Genomic DNA, 23,652 nt, shown 5'->3' on the forward strand with positions numbered 1-23,652 from the left:
CAGGCCTCTTTCCCTCCTTGTGCCTGTGAACAGTACTTTCCCCATGGAGCAGATTAGAGGTCTTGTACGAGAGTTAAGTCCTGGTTAATTTAGATTTAAGACTGCAGTGAGGTAATGATCTGCCTGTCAGGCTCTGTCTCTAATCCAGCCAGTCAGACAGACCTCTTCCTTCTGTCAACTACACCTCAACACCCACCCAAACATCCATACGGTAAATGTATACACCCCCACCCATGCTATACACAGGCGGTGGCCCCAGAAACCTTGTGAACCCTAGAGGCTGTAATCCTCATGGTGAGCATAATAATAACAGACGACTAACTGAATCCATACACAGTAACCAATGTGTAAGTGTTTGTGTGTGTGTGTGTGTGTTTTTGTTGCCCTAAGCTGGCCTTTCACTAAAAATATCTGTGACCGTTATTTTGGGCGTACGTACATGTACTGTATGGGCACCATAATATACTGTGCGTGGGTGTATAATTATGTATTTCTGTTCCTGTTTGAGAAAAGAGAGGCAGGACATCACAACATACTGTGGAGCCTCAACAAGACGAGGTTTAGAGTGGAAATTGTACTTGAATCTCTGACTGTGTGATACGTTACATTTCGCAGTCGTCTGTTGGGTTATTGGGTGTGTTTGCATCTCTTCTGTCCAGCATGAGCACAAACAGGATGGATAATTTAGAAGATCGGTTTGCACAGACATAATTTTGAGTCTCCCTCCACCCATGACAGTGAGATATATGAGTTGCAGCATATTCCTCTGCTGAGATAAATATTGCCTACCTGAGGATGGCATTTTTTATTTACCAAGCATCCCCCGGACTGAGTCAGCTCTCCCTGACACTGACTGTATGTCTCTATTAGCTACAGTAGCGACCAGGGATGCATAAAACTGTGTAATTATCTCTCCTGCTGCACAGGAGGCCTCTCTGGATGCTGTTGTCTCCCTCAGCTGGCTTTTATTGTAAACAAGGTTATGATTTTTTTCAAGCTAGTTAATTAGCATGAAATTAATTGATTAATTCAGTTAAATGAAGCTGTCACCAGCTGTGAAGATCGACGGCTGCACCTCTAAGATACAGCAAACAATTTGGGTGGATTCTTAATCTGTGTATGTGATGTGACAAATGAGAAAATTACTCATTTGGATTTTCTGTTTGCGTTCATTAACCTAACATGTAAATGCAGGTGATGCCTCTAAAGACACACGTTTGGTTTTGAGGTCACTGAGATATTTTTTCTACTATGATCCAGAGTCCGAGGAACTCATGGATGCGTCTTTCCAGTTTCTGGATGTAGTTTGTATGATGATCGGTGAGATTAGCTTAGTTTAGCTCAGTTCCTGGATGTCTATGGGATCAAGTAGCAGTTGTGGTTGGAAAAAGCAGCCTCTCCAACACTGAGGGTTTAATACTTTGTTCTCATCTCAGCATTCATTCGTAGTTAATAGTCATCAGAAGTAATACAAAATACACGCTGGGAATGGATTGGACGCTGAATATGTTAAATCTTTGATAGTAGAGAAGTTATCGACTTTTAAGAACACAGAAGCGGTAGGGCACCCTGGTGGTCTACAGGTTTAAGTTGGAGACCCTGAACCGCAACATCTTCGATTCCAGCTGGGTACCTTTATTGCATGTTGTTTCCCATCTTCCCATTTCAAAGGATAGGTTCACAGTTTTTCAAGTCTGTGTTAAAACAATGATCAGGTCCTAAGATGAACACTGAAACAGGATTTTCTCCCTGTAATTAATCCTCATCTTCATACTGACCAGCAAAAGATCCCTTCATAATGCATTTTCAGTGTAAGTGATGGGGGATAAAATCCACAGTCTGTAGTCCTTGTTTTGGCTGCAGTTTTAAGACAGAATTGAAAAAATTGTGACCCAATCCTTTAAATGCCTAAAAACACTTTAAAAATAGAATATAGAAGTGGCAATCCATTTTTCCGTCGATTTTTGGAAAAAGTATTTGAGTACATTTGAGTGGCGCTGCTGTTTGACAACATAAACCCAGCTATAATTAAGCCACACAAGGCTAATTTCACCATTTTAGAAAACTTCTAGGATGGCAAATCCTCCAAAAACTGAACTATCACAGATTAATGACTCTCATACCTGTGACAAGCCTTGTTTTTGTGATTCCACATGAATAGACCTTTGCTGACAGCACACCTCTTTGAAGCTCAGATAGCCAACATGTTTTTTTAGGACATTTCGTTTTCATCACAGAAACAAACTGAACTGCTGTCATGAGCCGGGCTGTGCAGGGCTGTGTTGAATGACTCATCATTTGTTCGGGTCTGTTCGGGTGCCTTCCACTGTGAGCCAGCAGGACGAAACAATTACCCCGGCAACAAAAGCTAATTGCCATGATAACAGAAGCTCTGCCCTCGGGTGCTACCCAGAGAGGACATCCTGCCACCCCAACTCACTCTCTCGGTATGCCAAGGAATCACTTTCCCGGCCCAAATACGTCCAGACATCTAATCATGAAACTGCCCAATCTCACATAAACATGACATCTAGTATGCACATTCAACCTATCATTTGTACAGTATTATTTTCTGGACAGGATCAAGTTCAGGCATCATTTCTTTCAGCACTGAGAGTTCTTCTAATGTATTGATCTGGGAGGGAAAACACACTCAAAGTGTGTATGTATACTGTAGGATATGTGTGGAGGGGAGGGGGGGGGGGGCACATATGTCTAACCATGTGTGCAGGGAAGTGCTTTGCTTAATTCAAAAGCCTGGGAACGTGGCCTCCTTTTCACCACTCGCCTATGAGGCTTATTTGACATGAGGAAGTGCTCAGTGTTGCAGAAGCCTTCATATCCTCTCTGCTCTTGTTTTTCTCTCTGCTGTCTTTTCATCTCTTTCTCTCTGCCTGCTCTTTACTTCTTCTCTTTTTCTTTGCTTCTCACTCTTCTCAGCCTGTCTTTTGAGGTGAATATTATTTGTCCTCCACTGAGAAATCTGCATAGTCCAGCAAAAACAAGATGAAATGCAGACAGGAGCTGTTTGCCAAAACTGTCAGGTTGATCCTTTTTTCCAGGAAAGAAGAAGACTGGAACTTAAAAAGAAAAATCAAAAATACATGTGTTTTCCATGTAGAAATATAAATATATGGACAACTAATAAGAAATGCATTTTGGGATACAGATAGTCTGAAAATATGTACTTGCTTCATTAGTCTGTGAATGTGTTGGAAGTGTATTTCTTTTTTTATTCATAAGCTGGTAGTGGGGAAGGACTTATGCATTTTTAAAGATGTAGTCTATCAAATACACAAGAGAAAAAAGACCAGCAGGCTTAAACCTTCAGAGGATTGGAGTGTCCAGGAATGGAAAACTGTCCAAATGTTCAGTCTGCTGTAGTTCATAAAAGCATTCTGCACATTTATAAAAACAGCTTTAGTCACCTGTACAGAGCAGGAGTGAACTTTTGAACGTTACCCACTGACATTCTCTTGTTTTCTAGCCATGTTAGCAGCATAGCTCTAGGCATGACAGTGTTGGTTGGTCAGTTCACGCCTTCGGTCCAGACTGAAATATCTCAACAACTATGGGGTTGATGGGTTGCCATGAAATATACACATTCATGGTCTTCAGAGAAGCCTCCTAATTACTTTGGGGACCCCCTGACTTTTCCTCTTGTGCCACCATCAGGTTGACATTTGTGGTTTTAAGTGAAATGACTTGTTAGATATTTGATGGAAATTTTGGTTCAGACGTCCATGTCACCTTCAGGATGAAATTTTCTAAACTTTGATCCCTCAACTTTTCCTCAAGGGTCATTATCAGCTCTAAAAACGATTTTATCTGATACTTTTGTTAATGATCAAATACCTGCAAAACTAATGATGTTGCCATTAGCATCAGCTATGTTTTGTGGTGGTGTTAATTAGCATATTTTAGCATGCTAGTAAGCTATGACAAACATGGTAAACATTACACCCTCTTAACATCAGCATGTTAGCATGCTGACATTAGCATTTAGCTCAAAGCACCACTGTGCCTAAGTACAACCTCACAGAGCAGCTAGCATGGCTGTAGACTCTAGACTGTAGATTGCGTATCAGTTATCATCTGGAGCACACAGTCTTGTAGCAGCAGCAGAAGAGCCAATATAGAAGTATAGAATTTGGGTTTGTTAAATTGGCCACATAGTATATTATTTATGATTCATATAAATTCTAAAATAAAGTTTTCTAGTCCTTCAACTTGACCTTCAGTTGTTCTCTGAACATCAGGTTGATTCATCCTGTTATTTTAATGTCATGGATTGTGATTTTCAGCAATGGTTGACCTTTTTCAGATTATACCATATCGCCTGTCCTCCCTTCATCACAAACACACACTGTAGTCACTCTGTTTGTTTTGCCATCTCCTCTCTGTCATCTCTCCACTCAATCACCCTTTTCAAAGCTGAAGTGAGCAAATTGGGCTTCTCGATTGTTTTGTTTTTCCGTTTTTTTTGTGGTAGAAGCAGCTGTGATGTTAAGCAGCTGTCATGTGCCCTATTGTGCCTTGTCCCCTATTTTGCATGTGACCTAGAGAGTCCACCACCCTCAGTAAATAGATTACACACAGAACCATTTAGCACGCTGTCAGAAGTGGTGAGAAGTCTTTGTTTCACTGAAATTAGCTGAGCTGCTCTGCGATGGTCTAGATTAGCACGACAGCTCGTGAAATCAAAGAAACTAATGAACAGAAAGTCTCTCAGCCAGATCATCATCCTCTTTCTCCGCCTGTTCCTCTTCTTTTTTTTAAAAAGCTTTAAATCTCATGATGTGTTGATTGAGCAACGTACATAAAGAAGGAATAGTCGAGACGCCTCTTTATTTCTGACTGCTTGAAGAGAACTGAAACCGTCAGCATCAAGCTGGAGGCGCTCCATCCCTCTGGCCCAAACTGCTCCAGAAATAGGGCTTGTTTTTGTAAGAAGATCCATCACAGTGATGCAGCCACCTCCCTCCTCATTTCCCAGTGAGACTCTGGTGGTCTGTCGGGTCTCTGAAGTGGAGACAAGTGTCTGTTACGTGATTAGAGAGTCTGTAAAACTTATTTAGGGTTGTAGGAAACATGAGGTCTGTAGTTGTACCTTGTGGTTTTTCATTTAGAAGGGGAGCTTCTCCTCAATCTTAGGGGAAGGGGGCTTAAATCCATAATCTATAACCTCCAGCCTGGCTTATTAGTGATGAAATTGATTACTATTTTCTACTTTATGTATGAGAAGGAGGACAACGTTTGCTTGAGGTTAAGTGTGAACAGGATTTTAGATTTTATCTTGAGTGATTTATTGAATTTTACATTCCTTGCTATTTGTATTTGAGGAACTTCTGCTTGTGTTCATGACAAATGTGTTTCCTGTTTGGTTTGGAAGTTCCTGTCAGTCCCTTTATGGAGGGAGGTTATTGTGTAACCATTCTCCAGCCATCAGCATCTACATTCATGTCTTCTGACTTTAAACTCTCTTTGATTTCTGTGATTTAACAATAAACCGCGTCTGTGTGTTTAGAGGCTTTGTCTTGAATAAATTGTCTTTTGATAGCTTCGGTATAATATGGCTGCTGTTTAACTCGACAACAGTTGTGCAGTGGGGAGTGATGGATATTTGACAGAGGGAGGGTGGTTGTATTCGTGGGAGTTGCTGCTGAAATCCATCTGTCAAGTGAGCTTTAAAGGCTTCCTCCATAGGAACTACATGATGTGCTGTGCGGTTTATACTAAGACTTTCCAATATTGTTGCACGGAAATAAACATCTGTTTACAGCTGTTGTGTGTCAAATAGGCTCTTTTATGCAGAGCTTAAGATGAGAATAGTTTTAGAAATTAATATATGTTGACATCCAGCCATCTGATTGATAGATTATTTTGTAGCATTTAGAACATTTAAAATGTCTTATTCATAATGTGAATTTTGGGGAAATTAATCCAAAATTAACTCAATTATTATCAATTCTTCTTATCTGCTGGATATTTATGTCACCCCCAGAACCTTGTCTGACTTTAAAAGCTATTTATTGAAGAATATGAGGATGCAGCATTTGAGTGAAGCCAGTAAAAGTGCTGCGATCTCATCACTGCTGAGTTATTTGAGGCCGTTCAGATGACCGCAGGGGAACCGGAGAGCAGATGACAGCAGGAAAGTGAGAGGAAGCCGGCTGAGAGGGACCACATTATATGGATCTGGGGGGGAGGGGGGGGGGGGGTCTCTTAGGTGTCATGCTGTCTTCCTCCTGCAGAGCGGCACATTGAACGTAAGGTTGTGGGGGGGTCATGTGTTGGCATTTGAATGTTACTGGTGTCCTCTGGGCTTTGGAAACAAGTCCCTGATAGCCCCTCATAACTGCTATGTGGAGGCCCTCACGCACATCTGCTTATTCACATTTCTCCCTCCTCGTTGTGATTATTTTTGCCAATTTTATTGTTTGTGCAATTGTAGTTAATTGCTAAGGGTGTAATATTACACCATATTATCTCATTTACTTCAGTCTCTATTCAGTAGTCCAGTGAATGGAACAATCAGTTAAACAATGCATTGCTGTTGTAGGTGAGCTGAGGAGATATCGATTGTTTTTGTTGGCATTTCTGCCTTTTTTGTACTGTAAAGCGCTGCCTTTGTTTTTTCTAATACCTTTGCCTTATTGAAAATGTAGCAAATCACAAGAAAACTGTAACAGGTTATATGAAATTGTGAATTGAATTTTAAAGATGCAACAGTAAGTCAATTTATCAGTCGATTGAAGGAAAATGAATCAGCAACTCTCTGATAAGTAATGAATTGTTTCTATCTCTTTTTAAGCAAAAATGGCAAACATTAGCTGGATCCAGCTTTTCAAATGTGACGATTTTTTGCTTTTCTTTGTCATATATGATAGTAAATTAAATATCTTTGCGTTTTGAATATGTTACTTTGGGCTCTGGGATGCTGAACTTTCTGGCATTTCATTGACTAAATAATCAATAGGATAATCGTCAGAAGTAAACCTGCTCACTTTTGCTGCTGCAGTAATTGAATTTATGTTATATTTTATTTTATTTCATTTTATAGACACTATTGATGAGATTAAAGCACTAAATTGCCTTGACAGTCAGTGAGCATGTCAATAATGCACCTCTGCTTTTTGTGGCCCTGGCACCTTCAGACTGCTAATGTGAGAAACTCTAGAGTCTGACTGCCGGAGAGAACAGGTCCCTGAGGTGATGAAAGTGAAAATTAGAGAAGCATTTAGTCACTTCACAGGCTTTGCAAGCAGAGAGTTCACATCACCTCTCCACCTGCTGCTGTGTGTATTTCTATACTGAGGCTATTCTCCCACCTTCAGGCACATATGGTGCTAAGATCATGACAGTAGTCACACATTACACATGTGGCTCTTTATAAACTTATAGAAACTCAAGCTCTATGTGGTATCTATGCAGTTTTATGTCCTGAAAATGGTAATTTTGTGATATGATTTGTGATGGGGCTAAAACACATAAGTCGGGTGCCAAATTTGTCTTTTCTTAATGAATTAGCGGTATGTTTGCTGATCAAACACTTGTGTGTTTAACACACTGTATCATTACCAGACACATCACACACACCCTCCTGCGCTGATGCCTCTGAGCATTTCGTCTCCACACCACAGTAAAGGCCACAGGGGAAAGGGGGAATTTTCCGAGGTTCAGATTTAGTTTGAGGTTTTCAGTCGTCTTGTTTTATAGCATTTTAAAATGGCAACCCACCCTCCCCTCAGTACACACAAGCATAAACTACAGTGGCAGTGTGTTATTCCTGATGTGGTAACGTGAAGAAAGGTGTGGCTCCCGTCAGCTAACCAGATAATCATACAGTAATTATGTTTCCCTGGTTGTGTTTTATTTACCACCGTCACATTTGCACTGTTCAGTATGAGGATTAAAAGCACAGTGCAGCACCTCTATAATTGAATATTCTCTACTATATGGAAAGCAGATCTCCAGCCCCACTTAAAGGTTATTTTATGTTCCATTAGCGTTTATTGCTCAACTTAATTTCCTATAAAAGGCTTCTTTTATTGCTCTTTTTGAAAGACATGAGACTGAAGTTTTCTGTCGACATTCAAAGATAGACCGAACACGTTTCCTGAAAAGAACAACTTAATTTGGTAGTAATCATAGTGAAAATGGACACGTGCTTAGTTAGTACACTCCCAGTCAGAGTTACAGTGAATTAACAATCAAGCATGCGTGCAATTCAACACATGTGAATAATAAAGTTTCTAATAGTATTAAACGGAGCTAATGGGTTTAGATGGATCTTTCCATTTAATTTAATGTAGATTTGTGCTCAACTCTCTTATTTATGAAATGCTCGGGTACTAGAACTTAAAAGCCGAGAAGTCTGCACACCATGACTTATGTAGAAAATATTTCAGGCCGAGCCCCTCCTCACTGTGCCTATTATTAGAACTTCTTTGTCATGATGTGCAGGCTTTTCATTCAATGAAATGCTTGTATTTGCTGTAATCAATGTCAAATTATGTAGTTCTGGGGCGCCCTGGTGGCCTAATGGTTAATACCACATAACTGCAGAGTCCACAGTTCAACTCCCAGCCTGAAAAAATAACCTATAAATAATAAATGATGTAGGTCTTTCCAGGTAACTTCCTAGGAAACTATTACAAAATCATTAGCAAATTACAAACCAGTAAATAAAGCATTGTTATTTATCTACTAGGTATTTACCAGCCATTAAAATTTAAACTTTGGGTTTCTGATGGATTTGAAATTTGGGCCAGAGTATGTCAGAGTGGTGCCTTTCTTCAATCTATTATCCAGAACCTGGCCTAAATACAGCACTGGGTGTGCACACTACTACCTCTGTGCATCTTCTGTGGCCAAGACTTGGATATTTTGTTGTTGCTGATGAAAACAAAATGATCAGTATGTTTGTTAAAAGCTGTACCTGTAATTCCTGCTTCTCTTATAAATATAGGCAGGAAGACAGATGAAAGAAATCCTTTATGTGTAAATAAATTCACTGGATCTTGTGTCTCCACTGTCAACAGATTAATATTATGATTTTTAAATGGACTCTTCTCGTGTTTTCTCTCTTCTTCCTCCAGTGAACAGAGTATCTGCCAGGCACGGGCCTCAGTGATGGTCTATGACGATGCCAGTAAGAAGTGGGTGCCTATCAAGCCTGGGCAGCAGGGCTTCAGCCGCATCAACATCTACCACAATACTGCCAACAACACCTTCAGAGTGGTGGGCGTCAAACTGCAGGACCAGCAGGTGAGAGACGCAAGGAAGCAATCAGCACCACACACTGCAATGAAAGTCTGTAATGCTGATTCAGTTTAATGCCAGCAGTCAGTAGTCATGTCAGCGTATATGGACCTGATATTTTCTTCAAATTTAAAAAAAGTCCATCCCAGATACATGTTCATAACATGCCAAGATTTATTTTGTGTTAATTTTGTGTTTATTGTTTGATGTATCCACTTTTGCTCAAACAGACTCATCTCATCTTTCTTCTTCAGTTAGTGTTTTCCTACATATCCCATAATGACTTGTGCAAGTAGATTCATTGTAAGCTTTTTCTCAATTAAATATTTGTGGCTTTACTCATAATGCAACATTTCTTGAGGTTGCATTGCACTCTCACTTCTTTAGGCGTTTTTCAATGCAGAAATTGGTGACTCTTGCTGTTCTGTGGTGGATTACTTGAATGAATGTTACATGTGCAAAGTCATGGAGTCTTTGATTGACCACAAAACAGGATGCTTAAGTTCATGATTAAGGCAGTTGAAAGAAAAATCGTGCATTGGACAACAGAAACCCTGGTATTAAATGTTTAATGTGGGTGGGAAATTGAGTAAGACTCTCTATCTGCTCCCTCAAAAACTTACTACTGAAGTACGCCAACAATTCAACCAACAATTGTGTCAGCTATTCACACTACAAACATAACACACATCATCCATTTTTTTTGATCTTTAAGCACATCAGACCTACTTAACATTTCAATTTATAACTTCTGTCTTCCATTGAAGGTGGTGATCAACTACTCTATAGTGAAGGGTCTGAAATACAATCAGGCCACTCCGACCTTCCATCAGTGGCGTGATGCTCGCCAGGTCTACGGGCTGAACTTTGCCAGTAAGGAGGAGGCAACCACCTTCTCCAACGCCATGCTGTTTGCCCTCAATGTCCTCAGCTCACCTGACAGTGGAGGTAGGGATTCATAATAAATTAATAGTATAAATGCATCATTTTGTCATTTAATGCACTGTTTACTCCACCCTATTATACAGTTCAGTCTGAGATCCAGATTTGCATTTGACTTCGTGGCAGGAAAAATTATTCTAAAATATTTTCTGAATGTGTGGGTGAGATTAAATGGCTCATCTCCATAGAGAAATGGAAGTTTTTGAATCTTTTGCTGGTGTTGGAGACCTGCTCATGTGGAACCTTAAATGGACTTCAGGTCAAATACAAATAACTGTCTTTTACCATAAGTCTATTATTGTTCTCAGATGTCAAGTAACCACAATCAAATTATCTGCATAGTTTTGAATGTTTTTCAGTTTGATTTAAGTACCTACAGTATTATAGTACAATATTTCATCCAGGTAATCAATATACAGTATATCACACTATTTTTTAACTTTAAGGTTAGTTTAGGATTTCCCTTCAAGCATTACAGGAGACTAGAAAGTACACGTACACAAACGTGGTTTCCTAAAGTGCAAAGTCAGAACACACTGTTTTTTTTTCAGCTTTTAAGTTTTACAGAGAGAATAGATAAGTATAACAAAGTGTCCCCTTTGTGCAAAAAGAGAACAATGTACAATAAATAACCAAAAGAATTACTAAAATCTGAAATATTACCAGTCCAGCAGCCATCCCAGACTCACAGACATGTTCAAGTCAACAAAACAAAAACACATGATTTGTGGCTGTAATATATACCTGACTGGGCAAATCAGGGTGTACCTTACTGACTTCAACCTCATTTTGAATTAATTGCAGAGTAAATACGCTGATTCTTCTGTTCTGGGCAGCATATTATTTAGTATTCTTAACAATAGTCACCCCCATTAGATTCTTTTCAACTCTTCTCTCTCATCACATCCTGTTAAACCCTCCTCTGTCAAACTGAATGTATATAGGCCACTTAACCATGTTGAAGGAGATGAATATAGACTATGGACACATTTAAATGACTTGTTATACTGAAGGTCTCGGCTACACTGAGCATCATTGTCTACATTATTAATACACTGGGATGTTCAAAGCGTTTCAAGTGTAGCTGCTTAACTGAGCTGTACTACCCTCTGCTGGTTCATAAGGTTTACTGCAGCTACACTCCTCACAGCCAACCTGACAGGAACAGTATCAGGGACAGGAGGTTTCTGACTGCAGATCTGTTTTATTATCCCAATTTAAACCTATTGTTGTATTACTTTCCATTGATATTGGATGTATAACATAACAGGCCTGTTTAAAGGGGAAGCTGCAATATTAAAGATATATTGTATATTGTAATAAGTAACTATGTTTTCAGGGTTTTCATACATGGACAGTGATTTTGTGACAGTGATACATGTTTTTTTTGTGGAACCCTGATCTGCACCTGAAGCCAAACTCAAGCCTACTCTTCATTTACTAAATAGCCTCTGACCAGCTCTGGTTACGAGCTACTTATAAGCTGCGTGTGTGTGTGTGTGTGTGTGTGTGTGTGTGTGTGTGTGTGTGTGTGTGTGTGTGTGTGTGTGTGTGTGTATGTGTAAAAGAGACCAAGACAGAATATCTCTGAGTGTTTAACTGTGGTGTCATCCCACCCTTGTGACCCTCCTATTGGTGGCTAAAATATCACATAAGGAGCCGTAATGTCGTTCCCTGCTGAGCTCACATGGCAGAGCTCCTTTTTTTGGGTGCGTTTGGATGTTGGATCATGGCCCTCGTCATGCAAAGCAAAAGCGTCTCTGTTCATGGGAAACACTTCCTCGCTACCTTCAACATGTTGTTTACAGAGTTTCTTGTTGAAAGAAGTCTTGGTCTACTATCATACGGCACTAATCCTAAGTAGCCTGTGGAAATATAAATGGTAGGCAGGGAAAGTGTCACCATGCTGACTCCAGAGATTTCACCTGGTGTGCTCAGACGAGTTTCTTCAACCATCATCACCCTCAGTAAGTGTTGTGCCACTAGCCATGCATGCTCTCCATGGCAAAGGACTGCTTACCAGATGGAAGGAAGTTGAGCATCAGCCATTTTCTCACTATGATAAAGAGACCATTTGTTTGGTTGTGTAAGTAGCTGTGCATTATGTTGCTAACATACTAAACATTTCGATTGTAGCATTGCATATCAGTAATTTCTGGAAATGACACAGTAAATATGATGTGTTTTGTTTTGTTTTTTTTATCTCCCACCCGCTTCAAACAGAGTTAGAGGGAGACATGAGAATAAGAACTAACTAGTATATTGAAGAAGAGAATTATTGCCCAAATAGTGGCTTCTGATAATGTTGGGGGTAGTTAACCCTTTTTAAAGGATTCATTGTACATGTCTGCCAGGATAAAGGAAATAGAGCCCGAAAATGCTTTGAAGAACTCAACACTGTATCTGTCCGGACCAGGAGATTCACCAATCTCTAATGAATTTATGGAAATTTGTTCTTCAGTAACTGAGACAAGAAATCCTAAACTGGTTTAAGAATGATTTGGGGAAAACTAAGAGAATCAAAAGGGTTATTACAACACCAGAGATCTGCAGAGCATTCAGAAGAGTCAAAATCAGAAGAGACTTTTAAGAGAGGGCGACAAAGTGATTGTGTCCATCTGTCAGTGTTGTTAGTAATTCATCATCTTTTAATTGTGTCCTCTTGCATTTGTCTAAAGAAAGAAGATCAAAGTACATGAGGGAGGAATAATTGATTTTTCTTGATCACGATAAGATGACTCACATTCACACACACCCACATCAATCTCTTGAGGTTCCATAAAATGCCTACAAGTCTGATCAGGCCCTCTTTTCCCCGGGGCTTCCTGTTCTTCTTTGACCCTTCACCATGACAACAGCCAGAGGCATATACCACACGTCATGTCAGCAGTAGACAAACACACACACACACACCCGCATGTACCCATACGCATGGATACACATGCAACACAGGGTGATAATTGCCTCCTTCACATCTTCCCTATTAATAAAATGCAGATGGGGTGTGAAGTGTTAATAGAAAGACTTGCAGGTTATATGTTTGAAGAGTGAATCCCTTAAGTCTGATCTAACAAAAAAATTAATGTGGTTTTTGGCAGGTGGACCACAGAGTCAGCTGCATGCAGCATGTAATGTTTTTGTTGTATTTGTATCTTGATATTCTTGAATCATTTCTCAGAGATTTATGTCTCTGCAAGTAAATATGGCTGCTAGTACAAAAAAAATATCACGAAGAACTGAGTGTCACGCTGTCATCAGTCGCCTTCTTCTCAACATCTCATTCTTTGTCATCTGGAAGCTTATTCTAGATCAGCAGTGCTTTGCTATTATGTTTAGTCAAGCTCAATCAAAGCAAACCGTTATCATTTATGCGTCCTCTCTTCTTGCAGAGGGCGAGTTTGCTTTTAACCCTCAGAATATTTGCTCAATTTAATGCGCAGCTTTGCCAGCAGAGCAGATAATTACTATGAGCTAACAAGCAGAGTTCAGGGGAGTGTCAGAGAGCGAGGGAAACACAGACATCCTCCGGGCATCGCTTCTTTCGTCTGTGTGACTCGTTATTGTAACACCAAACAAAATACATTCACCAACCAGGTCGAATTTGTCATTATCAGCAAGTGAAACCTGCTTTTATTCAGTTACTGCCTAATTACAATAAAAAACACCTCATACACAATAAGGTTTTGATGCAAAAGTTAAGTGAATTAGCCCAAAATTAGAAATTTGTCTCAGAAGATTTTACAGTCATAACAGCACACATTATCCTCTACATAATGTATTATATGAAGTAAATATTTAGTTTAATAATTTAGAGTTTGAGGCAAAAGGAGCCTGTGTCATATTATAGCCAAAAAAAAGTGCATAAGACATTACTGGAAAGCTCTTGTAGCACCTTATGTGAAAATGACACATTTGATACAAAATTACAATAAATGTAAAAATAAAAAAGACTGAAATGAAAAGTGTGATTTTAATTTGGTTAAAAAAGCAACCTAACAATTTAGTGTTTTAAATAAATCACATGTAGATAAAATCAGACTGTGCTGAATCAGACACAGGTCTGTCTCATGTTGACTGACCCCATCGCTCCGCCTACCACCCCCCCCATGCTCCAGACCCAGCGAACGGAAATATCACCCGCGGGTGTTCTTGGTGTCACGGTGGGCGTTGAAGTTTAATGACCGGTATTCTGGTGATATGTGATAAGTGCTTTCCCTGCTGATGCTCCCTGTTAATAGCTGCCCCAGATTGAGGCTCTAACTCCGTCACTCAGAAGGGAGGGGGGGGGTCTGACTGTAGTTGGTCAACAAGCACGGCGCTAAACTGAGATGATCATGTGGCTGATGTTGATTATTCAACATTAAGCACCAGCTGTTAAGAGAGAGCCTGTGCTGACGTAACTTCATTCATTAAACATCGTTGACATAGTGACTGAAACACTGTCATTACCTTTTATTTTATGGCTCACCACTCCCAGCTATTTTCTACTCTTAAGTCTAGTAGCTTTTGTTCAATATGGTTTGATTTGGTTCGTATTTACATGATATTTCCCTCTGATATTCAATCTCTGTTTATTCTGCTCTCTTAGATCCTTTTCTACTGTGATTTACAGTTTTCTGTGGTTGGCAACATGTTGAGCAAACTACATTATGAACAGTATAAACAGCTTGTCGGCTCTCGGGGGCAAAGTCACAGAACCTCACATGATGCCTGCTGTGGTTTGTTCCTTCAGTAAACACTCACTACTGTTTGATATAAGATTCATTAAAACTTGACGGCTCACGCGTTTTACGACTGAACGTTTTTTCACATTTTTTTCATTCGGATTGAAAAAGAAAACAAGAGTAAGACGGTAAGGTGGTCGTCTTGTGCCTCTTGCACAAGACGACCACCCATTTCAACAGTAAAGGTGCAATAGAAAGCTAAGAGGTAATAAATGCAGAGTGAAAAAGCTGCTAATGCTGTTAAATACCGTATGTATCAAACAAAAGTTGCTTAATGGTCTTTTCAGTGAAGGACGACGCTGCAGGAAGAGGTAGAATAGAAAAAGGGAAGCAAAGAGAGAGTATGAGAAGAAAGAAGAAGGGAAGTAGAGCCAGAGGTGACAAAAAGAAAAACCAGAGGAACAAGAAAGAGGCAGGAAGGGGGAAGAGAGTAAATACAAATAAGAAGTGAAAGAGCCGGTTTAACAGAAAAAATAGGGAAGGAATGAAGAGAGGGAGAGGAGGAAATATAAGAGACGGAAGGTTGAGAGACACAATTTATAGCACTAACTAACCACTTGTCAAAAATTGGTGTGTTATTTATGATGTTGTGTCATTCAGTCATGTTTCTCCCTCTGTGGTGCTCTTAAATTGTATATGCTTTATATGTTTCTAATGGTGTATCCTGCAGAAAAAGCTAATAGTCAGAGCTGAGGCAGATTATAATGGAATTATTTAGGACTATAACTAATGACTTCCACTGTTTGTAAATCTCCACACCCAAAGATATTCAATTGTCAATGATTTAAAACAGAGAAAAGCGGAAGAAAATCACATCTGTGAAGCTTGAACCAGCAGACATTGGCTTGATAAACGACCTAAACGATTAATGATTATCTTAAACATTTTCTGTTGATTGACTGATTGTCTAATGGACTAATAGTTTCAGCACTGAAAATATCAAAAAGATTCATACTGTTTTCTGTTCACATGTAGCTGATCTGTTTTTTTTCACCCCGCTTTGTGTCTTTCAGGTCCAGTTGTCCAGCGCCAAAACGGGCCCTCCTCAGAGGAAAATGAGGCACAGAGGAGGTACGTTTTCTAACAAGTACATATGTGAAGTTTGCACAGTAAAGCAGACAACGGAACAAGACTTTTTAGATAGAAATACAGAACAAAGCCCCATGTTACTCTTCAGTGCAGAGTAATCCCTAGAAACCCCTTCAGATCTTAATTTAAGAACAACTTTTTAATGTTTTGTTAACCAGGAATAATAATGTTATAAACAGAAAGACAGTCAAGCTATACATTAGTCTTGATATATGAAGACAGGCTGATTGAAAACCGGTGTTAAAGAGCAGGGACATCTTTGCGATTCATAGGATGATGGAGCAACATCAGATGCAGGCACACAAGGAGAGGGAGCGACGAACGTCAGGATCAGGTAAACACACCCACACCCGGCTATACACACACACACAAACACACACATTCTCTCTCACACACACACATGCTGCTCCGGAGACCAAATTGAATTGAAGGCTGCATAGCTAAACAAAAATTTTAGACAAAGCTGCCAATGAAAAAACCTGAGAGAAGACTCCAATTGTCAATAAGCAACATTGCCGCGGGGGCAAATGGATATTTGCTTTGCTTTGTCTTTTTAAATGAAGGGAAGTTATCAGCGTTGGGTCAGGCAAAGCACGCTTTACTTTCCTAAAGCAAACAGGTTGTTTCATCATTGATAAATACCAGAGATTCCAGACCCTGATACAGCAGGTTTCTAGAGGTAAAAAGGCTCTCCCCGTGTGGTTTGTGTTCCCACTTTAGTTTCAACCACTGCTCCCCAGTCTGTATACCCTTATGCTTTTTTATCCATACACATATATAAATGTTCAAGTCTGCCCCTTAAATACACATTACAGACTTAAACATCCCCCTTTGTCCCTATCAGTGGTGATATCAGTACCCCTGCCCGTCCCTGCAACATGCCCTACTGCCATCTCTTTTCTTCCAGCTACTGTTGGGGGGAAATGCCATATGCTTTCTGATCATGGCTCAGTCATGTTGCATTCTGCTGCTTGTTCTTTTTATGATATTTTAATTCTTTCTTATTTGCGATCGGCTTCTGTTTTTTGGATTGCTCCTGATTTCTCATCTTTTACTTGCTTGGTTGCTCAGTTGGTTGCTTTTCATTCTTCTCACGTTTTTCTCTTTTCTGTTTTCCTTTGTTTGTTGCCCTCCTTTCGTCCTTCTCTTCGTCTGCATCTCCTCCTCCTCCTCCTCCTCTTCTTCCTGTCTCTCCTCTCTCTGTCTTTCTCTCTCTGCCCGTCACAGTCGTTTCCACCCTCCAATATAAAGTGTCCACTCCTCCCATCCACCCAGACACTCCTCCCGAGTACAGACAGTACAGAGCTAGCACACTGCCACCCTCCTACGTTCGCGTGGCCTCCTCCTCTCCTCCCTCCTCCGCCTCCTCCTCTCCCTGCCAAGAGAAAGAGGTGGGGGCTGCTAGGGACAAGGCCCAGCTCTCCTCCCAGCTCTCCACCTCGCTCGCCTCAGCCTTTTCCCCAGTCCAGGCAGGAGTGACCACCCAGGGCCGACAGGTCCGTCAGATCCCCCTGTCTCCTCCCACAACAGCCCGCCACCTACACCTCCAACAGCAACAGCAGCAACAAGACATCATGCTCCCCCCTAAACATGGCACCTGGTCCGCCTCTCATTTGCAGCAAATGTATGCCCAGTTGCCCCCCTCCACCTCCCCTCCAGTTATGATGGCCATGCATGTGAGGCAGGGTATGCCCCCGCAGCCCGTCCTCCCGTTGGCTCACCCCCTCCCACCCGTGAGCGCTAGGATGAAGCCCCCACCGCTTGACCCGAGCGCCGTGACAGGCCCCCACCAGTACCCCCACTCTCACTCCAACGGCCAGCCAGACGACTGCTACTCTCCTCATTCTCAGCACCTGCCACTCACCCCGCAGTACTGCGAGGCCATCCCCCTGCCTCCTCTGATAGGTCAGACTGGCCCAGGTCCCGCCCCCAGCCACCAGCCCCAGTACTCATCCACCTTCCACCCACAGCAACAGCAGCACCAGCATCAACAGCAGCAGGTGTACCACCAGCAGGCCCAGCCCCCCACCAACACTTCCTCCTCCTCCTCCTCGCCCCCCTCTTACACTGCCTTGTCTGACGGGGGCTCACCCAAGAAGACCCCCTCCCCCATCCCCCAGCAGGCCCCCATGGCCAGCAGCAGTAAGTATGAGGTGGAGAGAGGAGGAGGTATTCTCTCAGCAGAGGAATGTTAGATGTGTATACTGTGTGTGTGTGTGTGTGTGTGTGTGTGTGCGCGCGCGTGTGTGTGTTTGTGAGTATGTGTGTGTGTGTTTGTGAGTATGTGTGTGTATGTGTGTAAAAGAGTGTGTTGTGACTTAAGCTCTAGTGAATGCACCTCACCAAGAACATGAGCAACAAAAACATGCACAGTATAGCCCCACCCACACAGCTGTTTTCACTTATCTGGCCTGATTAGACCTCTTTAAGCTCTGTTCACACCTGGCATTAGTCTTGGGTGATCTCATCACAAGTGGACGGCTCTGAGTACGTCAGTTCACACTTGGCATTAAAATGCGTGTCCACATGCGTCTTGAATGACCACTTGTGATCAGATCTCACTTCCCCGCTCTGTATGCAAATAAACACGTACATCATTACCGTTTGCAAAGACCAAATGCACGTTATTGTTGTTATTGTTTTATTTTTATCAGTTTTTTTGTTTTGTTTTGTTTTTTTGTTTTTTGCATTGACTCTTCGACCCAAATAGGCCTCACTCGGGAGAGACTCAGCAGCCAATGTTTTCTGTTTAGAGGTGGCTGAGATTGTCACTAAATGAGAATAGCTGGTCCACCTTAAAGGTCAGTCCACCTTAAGGTGGGAGCGAGCGGATGTGTGATGGTGAGGCTGGCGACCTTAAGGTGGACTGACCTTTAAGGTGGACCAGCTATTCTCATTTAGTGACAATCTCAGCCGCTCTCAGACAGAGAAATGTTGGCTGCTGAGTCTCTCCTGAGATTTGCTCAGTCCCCCCTAACCCTAAAAGAATGTGGCCATATGCAGCCCAGACCACCTCCAAATGTGGTCTCAGCGATTGGATCTCAATGCGTCTTGGGTGTATTCACACTTGTACTTAGAGCTGTCCACTTGTGATCGGATCACCTAAGACGTATTTTAATGCCAGGTGTGAACAGGGCCTCAGGTCTGTGTGGGTGTGAACAGCCTGTGCCTGATCTCCCTCACCCTGTTGCCCTGACAGCTCACCCTTGTTATTATTATTAGTGCATAGAGTTTGGTGACATCATGTTTTCCAAGATAGCTCTACCCAACTTTAATCTGTCTTCAGGTCTAATCAGCCAGAGTGATTGAAAACGCCTGTGTGATTGTGCTGCGCCTTAAAAAGTATTGATAAACTTGCACAATGCATAGAAGGAAAAGCACAGGTGTTACTAATAAGTGTCACAGTAAATCATGACAGTGTGACAGTGAGCCAGCATGCACAATACCAGGACCCTGAAACTGAAGCAGCTAAATGAAATTCAGGCATATTTAATTTTATTAAACATTAAACATACCAAAAATGCAACCAAGGAGTTTTTATGACCCAGCAGTGCTATATTCTTGACAGGCCAAGTCAGTCACTTGACTTCAGTAGGTGTTTCACTTGCTTAAAACCAGAGAGAAGGAAAAAAAAACAAAAAGCGTAAAAAAGCGAAGACAGTAGCATCACAGGCACAGCAGATCATCACCAGGCAGGGTACCTAATGCGTCCTGATGTCTGCGGCTTGTAGACTCTAGCCAGTTATTAAATGCAAAGGCTCTGCAAACAAATTTTGAATATGATGATTTCATTTAACTTTACCCTTCACTGTGCGATTACTCTCTGTCCCAAGTACCATAAAAGGGCTACAATTTCAACACTGTTCATTAGACACGGATGTAAACAACCTCAAATTCAGGGTGCGAACTACAGGGGAGCCAGGGTGAACTTTGCTCCTCTTAATAAGACATTAGCTCCCTTGAAAACATGATTTGTGAAAATTTGGGGGGTCTCTAAAATATTGACAGTATGCTATTTTTGCCATGCATTTCGATTTTTCTTTATCTGCATCGTCATGGATCATGCATAAAATTAGGCTATTATTGATGTATGATTCATGCATGAAGATGATTCATCACTAACTCACTTTAATAAAGATACTGGCATGCATGCTATTTTTGCAGTCACCATCGAGGCAGCATAACATCATAAACTCACTTTATCTCAAAGATCAGGAAAAAAACAAACTTTTTTAGTCCCACTCAGTCTGTGCATTACTCTGCATTTCTCTGAATCACCATTACTCATTTCTGTTTTGTAGTCAGCACACAGATATGTCAAAAAGAAAACAAGGAAGCTTACTCGCAAATTTACCCCAAATTTCTCCCCCAATTTAAAAAAGAAAAAAAAAAAAAAGTGAGCTCCCCTGAAAGCCAAAGCATAGTCACACACTGCTCAAATTAAAACTGAAAGTCAGCACAACCTTTAATCCAGTAATTGTTTCATTCCAAATCCAGTACAGAAGCAACACAATTGAAACATATCATTGTCATAATGCTATGAATTCAATGCATTCTGTACATTTTACATATATACATTTTAAGATTGACTATTTGAATCTAATGAGTTCAACATTTTGTCACCATTATCTTTTCTTTATCAGTCATTCACATGGTAAAGCGGTTGCAGGCAGTAACTGTTTTGATAGCTCTTCTTGATGATGCACTCAAGGAGTTTTTTATTGTTTTATTTTGCTGCCACTGTCACTTTCTCCAGCTGCGTTGCAAACATAGACAGTGTGAAAAAGAAAGTATGCAGACTTAAGCAGTTTGCCTTGAATATTTCAGTTTCCCACAAGCACTTACTGAACCACCGAGTTGGAGTCAAAACTGTCCTTGTTTGTAACTGTGTTACCATGAGATGATAATGTAACTTTGCCAAATAAAAATGATTTTATAGTAAAATAAGCCAATACTGTGATGGATGACCTATCGCAAGCTAATTTCAAGTCTCTGCAAGTTGATTTACACACTGAAATGAAATAAAACTAATGGCTGCCACAGTTTAAGGCCAGTTTACCAAACAACAAAGGTCACTTCACCTTAAATACCTTTAATCACACCGCCAATCATTTCTACTTGCTTCACTAGCCCTTCCCAAAGACAAGCAGCCTTGCACTAAGCAGTTAATAGGTGTAGCTTATCATTTCTGGGACTGTGTTCAGTCAACCTTCCAAGGGGCAAAAAGGTCAGTCAGCTGATACTGTCATTAACCAGTCTCTAATTTTGCCCCTCCCAGGCCCCCCTGTCTCTGCAGGTCACCCGGCTATGCTTTCTGTGGCGCCTCCTCCAGCTGCGGCCCCGCCACCCATGGCTGGTCCTCCAGCTCCACCGCCACCGCCGGGTCCACCTCCCCCAATGGCAGTGCCCCCACCCATGCCCCCTCCACTGCCCACTGGTGGAGGGCCTCCTGGGGGACCGCCTGGGGTCCAGCACCAACCCTCAGGACTGGCTGCAGCATTGGCTGGAGCCAAACTACGTAAAGTTCATAGGGTGAGCCTCCCTGGTTAAAGTGTTTATTGTTGGAGCCTGTTAATGGTGTCTTTTTATGGGGAAATCAAGTGATCTATGTTCTGTTCTTCAGGATGAAAGCAGTCCGCCCGGATCTAGTGGCAAAAGTGACTCCAACCGGTCTAGTGGTGGCAGTGGTGGTGGTGGGGAGGGACTGATGCAGGAGATGAATGCCTTACTAGCTCGCAGGTAAAACAGCTACACAAACACACACACACCCTTTACCATTCACCCAAATGAATCATGCAAAGAAAATCCCTGTTCTGTCAGCCAGTTCATAACATATAACACCAGTATTTCCATTTTAGTCCCCCTGGTTCTCCGTCCTTGCTGTAAAAGATTATCTCAAGAAGGAAATAAGCTCTTTTGAAACAGTATTTTATCCACATCGCAATCTTGTTACTGAATCATGTTACTGTATAATACTGTTTGCTTACATTCCTAATTTCTCTCTCTCTCATAGACGGAAAGCCTCAGAGAAACCTGATGAAGTAAGTCTTGAGCCTTGATATTTGTCTGTGTGACCAAATGTTAGTTCTTCACTGTTTGTTTAGTGTTAATCACTCGAGGCATCATTTGCAGTTTATTGCCGAATGAATATTTTGAAATGATCATTATTTTCTCTCTCTCTCTCTCTCTCTCTCTCTCTCTCTCTCTCTCTCCTGTAGGACGACTCTGGTGGTCGGGGGCAGCAGAACTCAACAGGTACAGAACAGCCTGAATTGCTAGATTGTGCATTAGTTCCATAAAACTACAAGTTTTAAAATATATTCTCTTTTGAATACTTTATATTTGTGGGACTGCTTGACTTAACATAATTCATTCTCTCCTGCTTATTAGATGCTGTGAAGAAGCCATGGGAGCGATCCAACTCTGCAGAAAAGTCCTCACTGGTGTCCAGGTCTGCAGATAAGAGGGGAAGGGGGTGAAGGGAGTGTGGTCTGAATATGAAATAAGCCCCTTTCACACATGCACTGTCTGAATCAGTTGGACCAGACATTAAACAGACTTTATCCTGCCAGCTCCCTACTACAAAGTCCATGTAATGTCTGATTGAGCCCATGTGTAGTCCACAGTAGTGGATTTTTCGCAGAATTCACAGCGAGCAAGTGGGCAACAACTGCTCACTGCCGCAAGTGCAACAAAATCCAGCAGTAAGGGAGATAGTACAAGCAATTATCAAACAACTGTTGAACAAGCAGAACATAAACTCAAATACGACGTCTTTGACTTCCAGCTGTCAACTTCCCTCTAATCCACAGCCACTATTTTACATATGTGGGTGGTGCTGGATAAACACAGCAGGCCAGCTTAGCTGCATTGTTTTGACTGGGCCTATATGCTCCACTGTGAAGCCATCGCTGTGATTTCTCCTAAAATAAAAGCAGTTTTATTTTTGATGAAAAGCTTAAAAATGCTGAATTACAACCGCAGTGTATTTTTTTGCATCATGTCCTGCCTCCTGTACCCCTCGCCTAAACCAAACAGAGCATTTCCAGCAGGTGAGAACGTGTCTGACACGGACAATCTCCTGCTGTGTGCTACATGTGTGAAAGGGCAACTCCAGAAAATGTCCGCACCTGATTCTCAGGACTTTGTACAGAGTTCAGTGAAAACGGCTATTAACCACAGGGATTTCAGCATAAATCTCCTCTGTATTGCAGGAACTAGGACAGAGAAAGAGTCTGAACTGTGGTTACATTTTATAAAAATAAAAAAACCTTTTAACAACACATAACCCTTAAATGTGTTGTCTGTTATACTCTGCTAATGCTGCTTTTATACTCATCAGTTTATCCTTTTGTGTTGCAGAGTGAGACCCATTGGTAGCACTGGTGAAACAGACACAGAATTCGATAGGATGAAACAGGTTGGTTTATTTCTCCATTGTGTTACTTGTTTTATTACATACATGGTTTTATGGGTTTTACGCTTTTTTGTTGATTTTATGCACCCTGCATTGTTGAAAAGAGGCTCACAAGCAGGTCTTGTTTCGCAGGAAATTTTGGACGAGGTTGTACGCGAGTTGCATAAGGTGAAAGACGAAATCATTAATGGTAAGCAATGCAGTACTTTTAAAGGT

At 41.3% G+C, this 23,652-nt stretch overlaps 1 protein-coding gene across 5 annotated transcripts in view; it reads left to right on the forward strand.

Moving 5' to 3' along the window:
• The window catches only part of evla (Enah/Vasp-like a), a 39,322-nt gene that overhangs the window by 13,973 nt on the left and 1,697 nt on the right, over window positions 1-23,652 (forward strand). For 2 of the 5 annotated variants that reach the window (XM_042388202.1, XM_042388200.1), the window contains exons 2-13: window positions 9,102-9,270; window positions 10,032-10,212; window positions 15,944-16,001; window positions 16,292-16,353; window positions 17,247-18,161; window positions 21,298-21,551; window positions 21,643-21,758; window positions 22,033-22,060; window positions 22,238-22,274; window positions 22,410-22,470; window positions 23,382-23,439; window positions 23,569-23,626. In XM_042388202.1, coding sequence (XP_042244136.1) covers window positions 9,102-9,270; window positions 10,032-10,212; window positions 15,944-16,001; window positions 16,292-16,353; window positions 17,247-18,161; window positions 21,298-21,551; window positions 21,643-21,758; window positions 22,033-22,060; window positions 22,238-22,274; window positions 22,410-22,470; window positions 23,382-23,439; window positions 23,569-23,626 — 1,997 coding nt within the window. Of the gene's footprint in view, window positions 1-9,101; window positions 9,271-10,031; window positions 10,213-11,929; window positions 12,174-15,943; window positions 16,002-16,291; window positions 16,354-17,246; window positions 18,162-21,297; window positions 21,552-21,642; window positions 21,759-22,032; window positions 22,061-22,237; window positions 22,275-22,409; window positions 22,471-23,381; window positions 23,440-23,568; window positions 23,627-23,652 lie in introns of those variants that run through there. The other 3 variants (XM_042388203.1, XM_042388205.1, XM_042388204.1) reach the window with 3 other exon arrangements.

The sequence above is a fragment of the Thunnus maccoyii genome, chromosome 16 (assembly GCF_910596095.1).
Source record: "Thunnus maccoyii chromosome 16, fThuMac1.1, whole genome shotgun sequence".
Taxonomy (NCBI): domain Eukaryota; kingdom Metazoa; phylum Chordata; class Actinopteri; order Scombriformes; family Scombridae; genus Thunnus; species Thunnus maccoyii.